This window comes from Oreochromis niloticus, linkage group LG15 (assembly GCF_001858045.2).
Source record: "Oreochromis niloticus isolate F11D_XX linkage group LG15, O_niloticus_UMD_NMBU, whole genome shotgun sequence".
NCBI lineage: Eukaryota > Metazoa > Chordata > Actinopteri > Cichliformes > Cichlidae > Oreochromis > Oreochromis niloticus.
The window spans coordinates 15,195,874-15,210,147 of NC_031980.2; the positions used below are offsets into that span (position 1 = coordinate 15,195,874).

Below are 14,274 nucleotides of genomic sequence, written 5' to 3' on the forward strand. Positions count from 1 at the left end.
AGACTTTGTAAAAATGGCGTCTGATAAAGGCTGCCTCCATAAGAGCAGCTGCGCTTTCAGTGACCACAACATCAGTGCATTATAAGTCATCTCCCAAGAATGAATTCTGCCGCCGCATCGGGACTTGCGTCGGACAAGAAAACACACAGCACAAGCCGCCTTCATCATGGGAAACTACGACAGATTCGCTGCAGATGTTTCCAACGAACAAGGCAATGAACATTTTCACGGATACCAGGGGACATGATCGCCGTCCACTTATTTATGTCCCGTTTACTATCGAAGAAGAAGTGACCTTCTCTGAGGCGGAAGATGTCAACGCTGAAAAAGGTAAGAAAGAAGACGCGCATCGTCGTGTTTGTGCACGAACAGAGCCTGCCACGCAGCTTGTTTTTCTTCTTGTTCTTGTTGTTATTGGATGTGATTTCAGGTGCATCTAATGGAGGTTTTGGGGTTGGTTTTTCTTGATCGTCTGAAGCCAGAGTGCCGCACCTGGCCGCGCAGACTGAGAGTGTACATTTCAGAAACTGCCAGAAGTTCTGCAAGGCGCGAATGAGTCACTGTGCGAGGGGTGTTTAACTTGTTAGGGTGTTCCTCTTTCCTCCACCGATCAGTCAGTGGCACTCAATGATGCACCTTGTGGGTGAGGTGGTGTGGGAATTAGTATGTATGTGTTTGGAGGTGGTGGGAGGAGGGGGATGAGGGTGGGGTGGTGTTAGGGTGGATTTTATTCCCTTGGTGAAAAGCCATTGTGAATGGAGGGGACCCACAGCTCCTTCCTTCAAGTTTCTTCTGTCTATGTACGCCCACATGTTCCCATTGCTCCCCTCCATTCAGTCAATGTGTGTGCGTGGAGTGACTCAGCTGTAGTGTACTATATCTGTCATCCATCTTTTCATCTGTCACAGGTGTTACCATGGCTACTACAGACTCACTGCTGTCTTTTCTTTGAGAAGGACTCAGGTAAGTGGTGGGAGGGGTGATTAAGTCAGACCTAATGAGTACATGTCATCCACACTAAAAGGCAGTGCTTTTCATTTAACATGATGTACACTGGGTGTGTTGAGTGCTCAAAGCTTCCTTGTTCTGTTCCCCTTTTTTTGGCGGTATTCTTCATGTCAGCACCCCTATATTCAAAAGATTATTATTTACGTCTGCAGTGACATATTTGGAGGTATGAATCTGTTCTGGGACCTCCTTTGCACTTCTAAGACATGAGAAGGAGTCATGGAGAGCAGCAGCAAGACCTCAGCACAGAACAGAGGAAGCATTAATAACAATAGACATGCCACTGATTAGGTTAGAAATACAAATATCACTTGATAACAAGCTGAAAGAGTGAACAAATGTTACAGCAGGCCTGTCTGTTCAGTCATGAAACTGTAATCTCACACGAGCTCATACATCCACCCTCGTACACTCTCCAGAGTGTTAACACGCCATTTACAAGCAGTTAGGTCATCATTGTGGCTCACCATAGAGCCGAAACATTCAGTGTCATCAGCAGACAGTCGTCACTAAGGATCCACGAAGACATTTTTTTTCACAATTTCCCCACATAGTGAGATCTTCCAGTTTGGCTTATAGCTGGAGTTGATCCCGGGTGTATGGTGGCTCACCATTTCTTCTGCTTAGGTAGAGTTAAATGCAGAGAATGAAGTTTCCCTACGGTGATCAAAGATGGATATATTATCTAATTAACCATGTAATCAAGTTCTTTTAATATATTTCCACTAATGTTCAAACATAGGCAATAAAATCCAGACCCCTGAGTTAACAGTTAATGTCAGTTTAGAGTAGTTTGTAGTGACCTGAGGTAGAAAAAGACTGAAGTCCCAACTGGCTGCCGCTACATCACAGCTAAGAGAGGTTGAAAGGTCTTATAATGAAGCATTTTTATTTTTCAATTTGAGAACATCAGAGGAGAACCAAGATTTGATTTTCTTCAAGGCAAACATTGAGGTAGATCGTCAGAGGGCAGTGGAAGGTTTGGTAGAAAATTAGAGGTGGGTGTCATCAGCATAACAATGGAAACTGAGCTTAAATTTATAGAAAATAAAACCAAGAGAAAGTAAATATTTGATAAATAGGAGATTCCTCAGCATGTACGACAGAAAATTAAGAAAAACATTTAATGTCTTTTTTAAATCCAACATCCTTCTCAAAAAAAAAAAAAATTAAGTTTGTGAATTAACTACTTGTTTTACTATTAGTATACCTCCTAACTAGTTCCAAAACTGTCCTGTGGTTCTAGTGCACACATGTGCATGCTGTTGTAAAATAAAACCTCTGTCTGCATCCCACAATGACATAATACCAAACATCTTCAATCATACTAAAAGCTATTCTTCAAAGGGGATTTGTGTCTCCAGCTGGAATTGCACCAGCAACCAAATGAGCAATGGAACCACAACACATCTTTCATGAAAATAAAAATATTTGGCGTGGGAGCCCTAGCAGAGTACAGAATGACTGAAAATTCCTGGTTTCACTCTCAGCATTAGTAAACCATATAGAAATATATTGGTGCACACTCTATGGAGATCTGACTTGTTTTGCTTGCCACAAAACTGATATATTATAACTTAAAGTTTATATGGTGAGTTTATTAGCAAGGAGATGCCATTTTACAAATGCAGCAGACAGGAAGAAACATCTGTTTAGAAACACAACATCTACTTCATTAGTTCCACCAACAGAGACATATCTGCCTGTTTTATTGAAATTTCCTACAGTATATTCACAAGACTGGTGGTAATTGGTGCTTGGGAGGTGGGAGTTGGTCTACCATGGTTTTCTTTCTTGTTTTTTTCTGAACCACAGTTGGGGATTGCGCCGATGAGCAAGGTAGACTGTTTAAAAACAGCAATGATCGCGCAATCAACTCAAAACAGTTAACTGAAAGACTGGAGTGCTGCGTTTGACACCAGGAGGCTCACCTTCCACGTTACATGAAACCATTTCATCCTTTCTTTTTGTAAAAATATCACTTTTTAAACCAAAATTGAATTCAAATGACTCTTAAATGAGCTCAGTTGTTAGAACGGTCACCCCAAGTGACAAGGATTAATTGCTGCTTTCCTTTCTGTGTGCTGAGCCGACCTATTCTATTCCCATGGCGTCAAATACTGCCATTTCGTCAATGCCACCGGTGTCTCAGAGATGGGCACAAAGTGTCCTCTGGTGTATGTGCCAAGCCTCCCAAGACGTTCGACCAGCAGGCAGCGGTTTGTGTCCTGCTTGAAAGATTTGTTTGATTTACATGTTTTATTTTCAGTTGCTTTTTGGTTGCATTTTTGCAAAAATAAAACACCAAGAGGTCCTGACTATGCGTCTGTATGTGAGATGCGCTTGAGCCAACTGCATATGCACCAAGGGCCTTAAAAAGAAGAGGCAGGCAGGTAAAGACAACAAGCAAACCCTGGATAGTGTGGGGGAGGCGCTGAGAATTTGAAGATGGAGCAAAAAGGAGGTGGTTGTTAATTATCTAAACTCTGCACGACTCCTTAAGTCGACAGAGGTCAGAGCACAGAGCACCATCCAAGGAAAAAGCACTCCAGGGGTCCTCTGCCTTTCTCTTGGAATTTTTTTTTTTTTTGGCATTGCAGATGATCAAATGTTGGCTCACATCAGCACAAACCTCAAATACTGTCACTACCCCTTCCTTTGATGCGTTTGAAGCCAAAGGCCAAGATGAAATTATTTATTTTTCACAGTGAGAGAAAGAAGAACACACTGAAGAAATGAGGTTGAGTATATTTATAGATTATAGACGAAGAATAAATTAGATGGCATGTGAGTACAGTTCCTCTGGCCGTGGTCACGGCTGCTCTCACAGACTGAATAGAAAAGATAGCCTCATCAACACAGAGAGCACCTATTTGGCTGTGATGCTTCAACACCAACAATGCTACAAGTCCACACTGGTCAGTATGTAGCTGCCATACACAATAAATGGTACGTTACAGTTGCTTTAGATGGTGAGAACATCTGTTTTGACTTTATTCTCAAAAAGATCATTAATATTTTTGTCAATGTGGCTTTAATACTGCTTCATATAGGATAATACACTGACTGATTTTTTTTTTAATTGAATGACCCAGGTGACACTTCCATCAGTGCTGTGCTGGTGTCAGTTCTACCTTGGTCTCTGTTTGCGAACAAGCCCACATTTTGACAGGTAGCATTATGCAGTTTTCATAATAGGAAAATCATGGCAGAATCTTGGGACTGCATCTCTAAACCATTAGTTATAAAACAATTTTCTGGTACTCTGTCCCATTGCCTCTGATGGCAGTGGTTCCACCTTTGGGCCCTTGGTACCTTTGACACCTTTGTGGTTTTGTGTGCGGTGCTAGCATTGGCTATTCTGCACCTGCACCTTTCTTTTTTTTCTTGGTGGAACTGCAGGAAGCAGGTTTTAGATTAGTCAGGTGGACCAACACCTCAATAATAATAAAAAAACATTTGAACATTAGTTAAGTTGCTGCACAAAATTATTTACCGAGCTACCTTAAAATGGTAAACGGCCTGTATTTGTGTAGCCCTTTACTTAGTCCCTAAGGACCCCAAAGCGCTTTACACTACATTCAGTCATCCGCCCATTCACACACTGGTAATGGCAAGCTACATTGTAGCCACAGCTGCCCTGGGGCGCACTGACAGAGGCGAGACTGCCGGACACTGGCGCCACAGGGCCCTCTGACCACCACCAGTAGGAAACGGGTGAAGTGTCTTGCCCAAGGACACAACGACCGAGACTGTCGGAGCCGGGGCTCGAATCGGCAACCTTCCGATTACAAAACGAACTGCCAGCTCTTGAGCCACGATCGCCCCTTATCTTAATGTCTGTTCTATGAGAGGACTAAATACAGAAGTTTAAATCTTTGTTAGTAGGGTAAAGCAGCAGGCACTGAGTGTCATACTACAGGTTAAGGAGCCTTTTGTCTCATTTTAATCACACCTGACGGTCACACATATTCTTTTTAGGAAATGAACAGTCAGCCAGGATGGATTTCGACTTATTTTTGAACTGTACTTCACGCAAAACATGCCCATCTGCTCTAAACAGCTGGTTATGCCAAATGGTGCGAGTACTATTCAATGTGAATTTTAAATTGTTGGTTAAAAATACAGCATTTTAATAAAAAGGAAAGTGTTCTCATAATTCCCACGACACCACTATAAAAGTTCAGCATGTTTGTTGGCGTGTAACGGCCAGCGATTGCTCATTTTGAGGTCGGGTTTGACTGCTTTTACATGGAGTCATTACCTTTTGTTTTTCTCATTAATACCGCAGGTGCAATTTGCTATAGTAGCTGTTCTCCTAATGTTTCAAATCATAAATGCTCTTAGAGGAAAAAAAACAAAAAGAAAAACAGTAAAAAAAAAATTAATGTATGAAGTCTTTTGCATTTGAAATACTTGAAAAATGATCATGTATGTGTTAATCGTCTTCTCAAATAGCCCTTTTACGTTACAAATGAGCTGACAGAGGAGTTTCAGCACAGCCACACATCAGAGATTATCTGCGAGTTAATCATGTGTAGGATCTTGCTGTGATGTTACAGGCTTTGTCAGCACAAAGGCTTGTGATGAAGTGAGTACAGATTCGAGGACATCTCTGCCCCCGTTTGATGTGCGTAACTTAAAGAACTGTTAAAGGATTAAAAAAAATTTTTTTTTTGTTTCGTCTTTTTCTTCCTTTATCAGCCACCCGCAGAACTGGCTCTTGATCATGCCTTGGTCATCATTTTTTCAAGGTTGAGGCAGACTGTTAATGACTGTGCGCACCACATCGTTTTAAGGAATGTAAAGCAAGCAAAGGACGCATCGTGGGCAGTGATGCTGTTTATGACCTCTGGTCACACAAAGAGCTTGTGCTTTAAAAATGAGCATGTTGAACATTTGACGTGTCTCTTTAGTTCTGTGAGTCAGAACGGGATTAAACCACTAGGTGGGACTGTTTACTTTGATAAAATGCCCGACTACTGCTTTGACATGCCCGCTGGTGTATTTCAAAAACTGTCCATTCCCAAAATCCAGTGCAGGCAGTAAGTGTTTTCTGTGTAAGTGTAATCCCATATGCATGAGTAAATTTCTTAGAAGCAAGTGCAAATGTGTTACCGTGTCTCTCTTTTATAAGTCATCTACAAGCTGTAATAATCATTTAACTAAAGCAGCAGTTCTTTACAGTTGAGGTGAAATAACCACAGGGAAAAGTGTTTTATGCCTTTAGAATCAAACTTTTAATTCATTAGGTTGATAAAGTCATGTTTTATGGCTTTTGCTGGTTTGCAGCATTAACCTCGGGGGTAAAAGCTAAAAGTTTGGGGTCCATTATAATTGGCACATTCCTCGTTAGATTTACTTTCATATTACTCAGTTTGTTTCATCTAAGGGTTCCCTGTAATTGTAGCTAATTTAGGTCTTTGTGTACGCACTGATTTGGCAAACACAAATCTGTTTCAATTTGATTTTATGAATGAAAACACAGGTTTTGTAACTTGAGCGTGTTGGAATACTTAACATCTAACATTTCTAAATATACTGTAATAAGCATGTGGGCCAGATTCAGCCTTGTTTGATTTGCTGTCAGTCTGCACACACATGGAAAACTTTTTATCACAGCATTTTTGATTGAGCTTGTAATTAGGGTTTACATCTTTGTGTATTACTTGCCTTTTTTTCTATCTGCACTGCTGCTTACATGTAATTTTTCATATGCATTGTGCGATCATGTTTATCTTGAGCGGCAGCTCTGTTCTTGGGAATACAAATCAATCTTTAGTTGGGCCTAAAATCAATATCATCCTTCCTCAATCTGGATTTATTCATCTCTTAGATTGTCTCTCAACCTTTGAAGCTACACTGTGCTGTAGGACAGAGAAAAGGCTGGCGAAGGAGGGAGGACGTGAGGGGAATGTGAGGGCGGCTGAACTTGGAGACGAAGTGCTCTGCTGGTTTTCAGAATGTGCAGCTTCAGTTCGGGAACAGAGGTGAAGTCAGGACTTTGAAATGTGTGAGGCTGAGGTAATTTGGTCGGAGCTGGTGGCGCATTGGCCCGAAGCGAAATCTTTAGTTTTGGCGTGTACCTCTCTGCAGCCTGTTCGTTTCCCTCTAACTTTCTCAATGGAGGGCATGCCAATTGAACACCTGCACATGGCATGAGAAACGTGTCTGATCTTCATGACGTAATCAGGGCCCCGGCAAGACCAGGAAACGACTCCCTCTTTTTTGGTCGGAAGAGTGATGTCATCGCAGGGAGAGCGTGAGGTTGGCTGCGGCTTTATTGAGCTTGGCATTTTATTACCAAGAGTACCAGACGTATGACCACATGCACCAGTCCATGCGAGGACACAGACCTGGGAAGCTGAGAGCTTGATATCATGGCATTTGTGAACCGATATAAAGCCTTTTCAGAGAGAAAGGGAGAGTGAAGCAAAACCATAAAACAGAGAAACGCAGACAGATACCCAGAGGGGAAGAGGGACAGCATGAGTGTGAATGCTGATGGGGATAGCAACGCGTGGAGCAACAGAGCTGCAGAATCCTGAATCCAGCAGATGGAGACTCCGTGTCCTTGTTTTGTGGTGATCTGTGGAAGCAACATGCAGCTCGCGCCGCTGCCTCGCACTGCTGCAGTGGAGGAGTAAATGCGGAGCCCAGCACTGCTCCAGGTGATCCACAGCAGCCCAGCCCGGCAGACTGCTCCCTCCTCAGCCTTCCCTCTCCTCCTCCTTTTCCTCCTTCTCCTTTTCCACCTCCTCATCCTCTTCCTCCTCCACCACCTCCTCTTTTTCCTCCTCCTCCTCCTCCTCTTCTTCCTCCTATGTCACTGCTCCATTCCTCTGAGGGCTTTGGAAAGAGATAAGAAAGGATCAGAAAAGCAGAGGAGAAATCCTGCTTTCCCCCCCTCCGTTCTCAGATGTGACACACCTCTGCCCGACTGTCCGCCGCTTCCCTGTCATCGTGTGAAGACGCGCCGCATATGTGCTCAAATGTCTCCGGAACATAGACTCGCTACTAGGTAAGAAGACTCAGACTCATCCAGAGAAATGTTTCTTGCCCACTGTTTTCTTTTTGGCTTTTTTGTTTTGCTTTTTCTCGAGACGTTTTCTGTGGAACTGTTCCAGCTCCGAGTGAGAGTGTGAATTTAACAGGTAGATGAGAAGTTATCACATCAGATCGGACAGAAAAGAAATCAAACGAGGCTCTCAAAGACGAATACATTTGTCTTTAGGTTTTAGGGAAAAGCACCTCTTCCCCTCAGCATTCACAGGAATCCATGCAGGTGTGTGTGTGTGTGTGTGTGTGTGTGTGTGTGTGTGTGTGTGTGTGTGTGTGACAGAATCCAACAGGGTGGCATTGCTCTTCAACCAGAGCCTTCTCGATAGGTAACGGGGATTTTCATCTTTACAGTGTGGCCAAAAAGCTTTCTATCGATCTCCTTATGGCCACATATGTCAGTAGAATCTGTGGCTTCAGCATAACTGACAGACTGTCTTCTTCAGTGGTACCAATAGTTGATCATTATGTAATCGTTTTTATGGATACAGTTTGGCGATAGAGGGGGAAAAAATTCTCATCATTTTCTGCACGTCTTAATCCCCCGTTTTTCATGGATGGGGATGAATTTCAGATGAAGGAAGCACTGAAAGGGGGAATTAGGATACTGACAGGAGGGTGGAAGAGGACAGGAGGGGGGTGGAGGAGAATTTACTCCATCACTCTTTGATTTGGAAAAACTGCTGACCAACAGCTGAACGGTGCAAGTGTTCAGTCTCTCAGTAACATGCTAGGTCTTACTCTGCAAAGCCCGAACCTGGAAGTGACAAAACAAGGCTTCATCGCATTAACCTCTCAAACACAGTGTCTTTGTAATATCATAATAGGAGATGGAGACCAGGTGATTCTGCAGCAATGTGTCCAAAACCTGCATTCTGCTGTGAGACAGAGCATCAGGACTCTGTGTGTGCATGTGTGTGTGTTTGCGAGCTAAAACCTCTGAAAATCCTGCAGAAAACCTGGTTTGGATAAAAATATATCTACATTTATGCTAATTTATGTTTGGATGCAGAATAAAATCTTTAATCGCTGTATTTGGCACCATGAAACATCCTGTGCAGACATCTGTAGTCACACACATGTGCACAATCTGTACATATTATGTGCTCTCTCGCAATAAGCTCTCATTTCTCACACACTGTACACAGAGATAAACCTTTATACATACGGCGCACTCCGACAGCTGTGCAGGATGAATCAGGCTGCTTTCTGGTGTAGCGAGGTGTCTGGCTGGTCGTTTGTCATGCGTGGCATTGGGAGGATCCCAAAGGAGCAGAGTCTGAGCTTCTCTCAGCTCCCAAGCGGCTTTTCCCCCTCCTTTTGATTCTCCAGGAGATACACTACCATCCTGAAATGCTTCATTTAGCCATAATAAGAGTGTCAAGCTCCACCAGCAGCCCCCAGAGGCTATGATGTAAATTACATGTGAATATGAAAGTCTTGGACAGTCTCTGCCAGTTACTTCTTGATGGTAGAAGGAGTACTTTGACATTTTGGTTAATGGTTTTTTGGCTCTTGGTTATGAGTAAGTAGAAGATTGATCACTATAATGTCTTAACAGCAAATATACAGATGAAGCTCACAGTCTATTGGCTTAGCTGAGCAAGGACTGGAACCAACATATAAAAACTGACTATTTCCTGGGCTGGACATGTAATAGCCTCCTGCCGATTTGTCCCAGCCTTTACAAACATCAGAAAATTTTCAGTTTTGTACTTTAGCGGGCTTCACAGAGGCTGTTAGGTTTACTTTGTTACCGCTGGACAGAGCCAGACTAGAAGTTTTCCCATTTACTGCCTTTGCACTAAGCCAAAGTAACTAACTTCTCACTGTGGCGTTGGCATTTTAGATTGACCCTAGTGACATGAAAGTGAAAAAGTACTTTACCACAAAGTATAAAACTCAGGGTTTAGCTCTCTGAGAGCATGGATGTGCTCACAAAATTTCTAATCCTGCTTGACGATGATACTGTGTTATGCAAGACTGAATTACAGAAAAGCCTATCAGGTCAGGCGGTCAAAACATTAAAATTAATCCTCGGTAGACCTCTTTTACAACTTTCAAGGAAATTAAACTATTAAATGTGGAGATTCTTGAGTGTCACGTAGAATTTTGACTTTTGACCCAACAGTGTTGTTAAATCAGTTGTCATGTGGTTGCAAAAATGATTCGGAGTCTTTTTAGAAGACCAAAATGTTCCACAAAATTTGACATCAGGGGTTTTTGAGTTAGGAAACAAACACCTGGGTGGGAAGACTGATTTTTCAACCATTTCAACCATAATCGGTTTAACAGTGCTCTTGACTGCTGACACCGGATGGTAATTCATATTTGGAGTGTTGAAACACCTCTGAAGTCTCCTTTTTTTTTTCTTTTTTTGTATTGCAAAGGCTTTTTGTAGCCTGGAAAGATTTTTTTCTAAATTCTTGATTTAGGAGTTTTCTCCTACTCTTCCCTGCCGAGCACTTTCAGTTCTGAGCTATTTTGGGCTGTCTTGCAGGCACAGCATGTTTAAGGTTTACCCACACAGTTTTAATGGTGTTCAGATGAGGGGAACTGTGAGGGCTTTTCCAAAAGCTTCAGTTTGCTCTGCTCCATGATGGATTTTAGATGGACATTTTCACGTCTCTTTCACTTCAGCCATGGTTTCTTGGCCGGCTGCACAACATTTGCATCCAGAATTTGTTAATATTTATTCTTCTTCTATACATGTAATGTTTCCAGTTCACCTGGTTTCCACACACGTTACAGCTGACATGATGTTCTTTTACTTAAAAGAATTCTGAATTCAAAATTAGTTTCGACTTGTTTTAAATGAGACTATCCAGAACTTGCTTTGTGCAGAAGAAGACTATGGGGAGCAAAGGTTTCATGTAGGCCAGGGATGTCGAGTTCTATTTCAGTAAAGGTCAAATTTGGGAAAGGGGATTTCCCAATGTCAGATGTGGTGAGTTCAAGGGCCAGATATACAGACAAGTGAAAAAGGACATTTTTCTTAGCACTCTGTGCAAAACTAAGTCCTTCCGTAGCTTGTAGAATCACTTTTAGGAGCAATAATGTAAAGTAATTGTTTTCTCTATGATTTTATCAGTCTCTCACATCGAATTTAGGCCCACTCTTCTATACAGCATTACCTCAGTTCATTGAGGTTTGGGGGCATTTGTCTGGACTTTGTCTGCGCCATTGCAGCACTTTGATTCTTTTCTTTTTCAACAATTCTGCTGGAGATCTGCTGCTGTGCTTGGGATCGCTGTCCCGTTGCATGACCCAGTTCCAAATAAGTTTTAGCTTTCAGACAGACAGGGGTCACGGTTTGCTCTAGAATACTTCGGTACATGGAGGAATTCATGGTCGACTCAAAAACAAGTTGCCCAGGTCCAGTAGCTGCAAAACAAATGATCACCTCTTCAGCACCTTTTCTCTTGACAGTTGCTATGAGGTATTTGTGCTGATATGCTGCACTTGATTTTCTCCAAACTAAGCATTGTGCACTATTGCCAGACAGTTCCTGTTTGGTCTTGTCAGTCCAAAGGACATTGTTCCAGAAGTCTTAGAATTTTTTCAGATATAACTTTGCAAACCTAAACCTAACTGTCATGTTCTTTTTAGAAAGAAGAGGCTTTCCCCTGGTAATTCTTCACCACAAGCCATACTTGTTCAGTGTTTTTCTAATTGTACTGTGAACATTTCACATGCTAACTGAGGCCTGTAGCGTCTGAGATGAAGCTCTTGGGTTTTGCAGGTTCTCTGAGTATTTCAGTCTGACCTTGGGGTGAATTTCCTAGGACATCCACTCCTCTGAAGACTGTGGCATTGTATTGACAGAGGCCTGAATACTCCAGATCAGCAAACTCCCAAAACATCTACTTTCACAGAGGTGGTCACACTTGCTCATAATCAGTTAATCAAGTGCTTTGATTAGCAGCGTCTGGCTAAGCCTTACCCCATTAATCCTATGGAAGTATGAGTCCAGTTCCATAGATTTCAATAAAAACTATCTTTATCACGTGACTGCAGACTGTAGTTTATTAATGTGCTTTAATTAAATAAAATATTGTTACCTGTCCCATATAGCATTCTTACATTCATTTTGGTCCACATAAATAATTCAACAAGTCACCTAGCCATCATAAGGCCTAGATAAAAAACAAACTCCAGTCATAGTTTTACAGGTAGGCTGAATGTGTCGACTATTGGCAGTATGGGGGATTTTAAAATGCATGATAAAGCATAAATACATAAAAGCAAAGTGATAAATCTTTCATTTTGTTCTTGCATTAATTTTTGAAAGTGTCACTGAATGTGTTTTACAGTCCTGAACATGACAAGTCAGTGTTTGTGTGAGGCAAAAAGTAAAAAACCTTTGATCGTGTAGTTTACACAGTCTAGCCTTCTGGTGTAAAATCTGATCAACATAAAAATCTATGAACAAAAAAAAGCTGTAATTTTTTTTTGATTTGCCAACGTGACTTTTCATCTTCATCACTTTAAGGGTTGGCTCATAAGTCTTTTTTTTTTCTTTTCTTTTTTTAATGTAGCTGCATTCTGCTTATCAGTTCAGCAATTTTCAGTCTCTGTCTCCGCTGCTGTTTGGCTTCAAAATGATGATGCAAAGTATGTGAAATTGCTTCGTGGTAAATGGATGCATTGGCCTTTCTTGCCTCTTCTTATACTCAGTGAATAAGTACTAAGTTTAACACCTCTATTAAAAGTTGATACTGCCTTCAGGATCAACATACTTTTTTTTTCTGCCGAGTTTAGGATCAGATGCACACATCTGTTTAGTTTGGTGTATGCACAGGCTGTGTGGCTCTATATGAATTTGTGGAGGACTGGATTTAGCTCTGACCCTTGAGTTAGACACATAATGGTAGTTTGGACAAGTGACATCTTTTTATTGCCTTTCTCTGTTTTATATCAATCATTCCTTAGTAAGTTCAAAAGAAGAGCCCATGGTTGCCAAGTCAGATGATTTATCAGCTCTCAGTCATCATCAGGTGACAATTATTCTGCTTCCAATTAAAAATCAATTAAGACTTAATGAGCTAATAAGTCGTGAGACTCCACAAAAACAACTTTTGCACCTGTCACAATACAGTTTTATTTTTCTGTTTGTTTAACAAAGTTTAACAAACAAAAACTGCACATCAAAAATTCATTTTTAAAGTGTGTTTGGGTGCTGCGATTGCTCTTCAGTAATTTTCCAAGGAGTGCCAAAAATATTGCGCACAACTGAATGGCTAATTTGTTTATCTACCCTCTTAGCTAGACGCACAGATCATGTTTTGTTTTTGGATTAAGCCGCAGTACATCTGGCAGTTGATGGTATCTTTCCTCTCGGTTTTGCTGCGGAGGTTTGGAGGTCAGAATGGAAAGATTAACCACCCATTAACTGACAAGCTGATTCATTGCTGGGTGCAGAGCAGGACGACAACAAAAACACCGGCAAATTCTGTTAAATTTAAAGTGACAAGCCGCACATTCATTTTAAATTGATCTTTTATGTCTTCTTATCGGTGCTGCTGAACAGTCATTTCTATGGCGCATCTGCATCGGCTGCATGATCGAGACATGACATGAAAGTCAAACTGGGAAAACTTAGATGACGCCACTTTTGAATTATTTTAACCTGCAAAGCTTGATGTTTCTCTTGGTGACACAATTTACTTCGTTCATGGTGGTAAATCGAGTGTGTATTTAGACCCCATAGAGGCAATGTGAGTGGGTGAAGCACTGCAGCCAAACAAATAAGCATGTAAGAAACGCTGACAAGCCCTGCCACAACCTGTCCAGGTCCAGTTACAGATTACCCTATGACAGCTGGGATAGGCTCCAGCCCCCCCTGCAACACTGAATTGGATAAGTGGGAGAAAATGGCAGCAAAAATATCATAGTTCCCTGAGTGGTTATCCCATTGTCCCCATTTCGAAATGCCTTTAAACTTGCACTCCAGTTTGCTTCGTAAGCATTCCCAGGCACTGACTTTAAGCAACGAGAGTAATTGCTATTCTCAAGCTATGTGTTGTTAAACCTGCATCTGCTTACTTCTCTATATTAATGAGAGTGCTAGCTAACAAGTCCCATTTTCTTCATCATCATCTTCAGGCTCTCCACCAGTGTACTGCAAACATGGCAGCTTGCCAGGCCTGAGCCTTGTGATTTCTTTTAATATTTTTAAGATGTTAACTGTTAAGTTAGTTAATGCAT

The 14,274-nt window shown here is 41.7% G+C and overlaps 1 protein-coding gene across 2 annotated transcripts in view; it reads left to right on the plus strand.

The window, feature by feature from the left end:
- Positions 1-210: 210 nt before the first annotated feature.
- Positions 211-14,274, plus strand: part of LOC100710580 (disks large-associated protein 2) — a 106,771-nt gene continuing 92,707 nt past the window's right edge. The window contains exons 1-2 of one of the 2 annotated variants that reach the window (XM_019346265.2): positions 211-330; positions 909-963. In XM_019346265.2, coding sequence (XP_019201810.1) covers positions 313-330; positions 909-963 — 73 coding nt within the window. In that variant the 5' untranslated portion in view covers positions 211-312. Of the gene's footprint in view, positions 331-908; positions 964-6,977; positions 8,030-14,274 lie in introns of those variants that run through there. The other variant, XM_019346268.2, reaches the window with a different exon arrangement.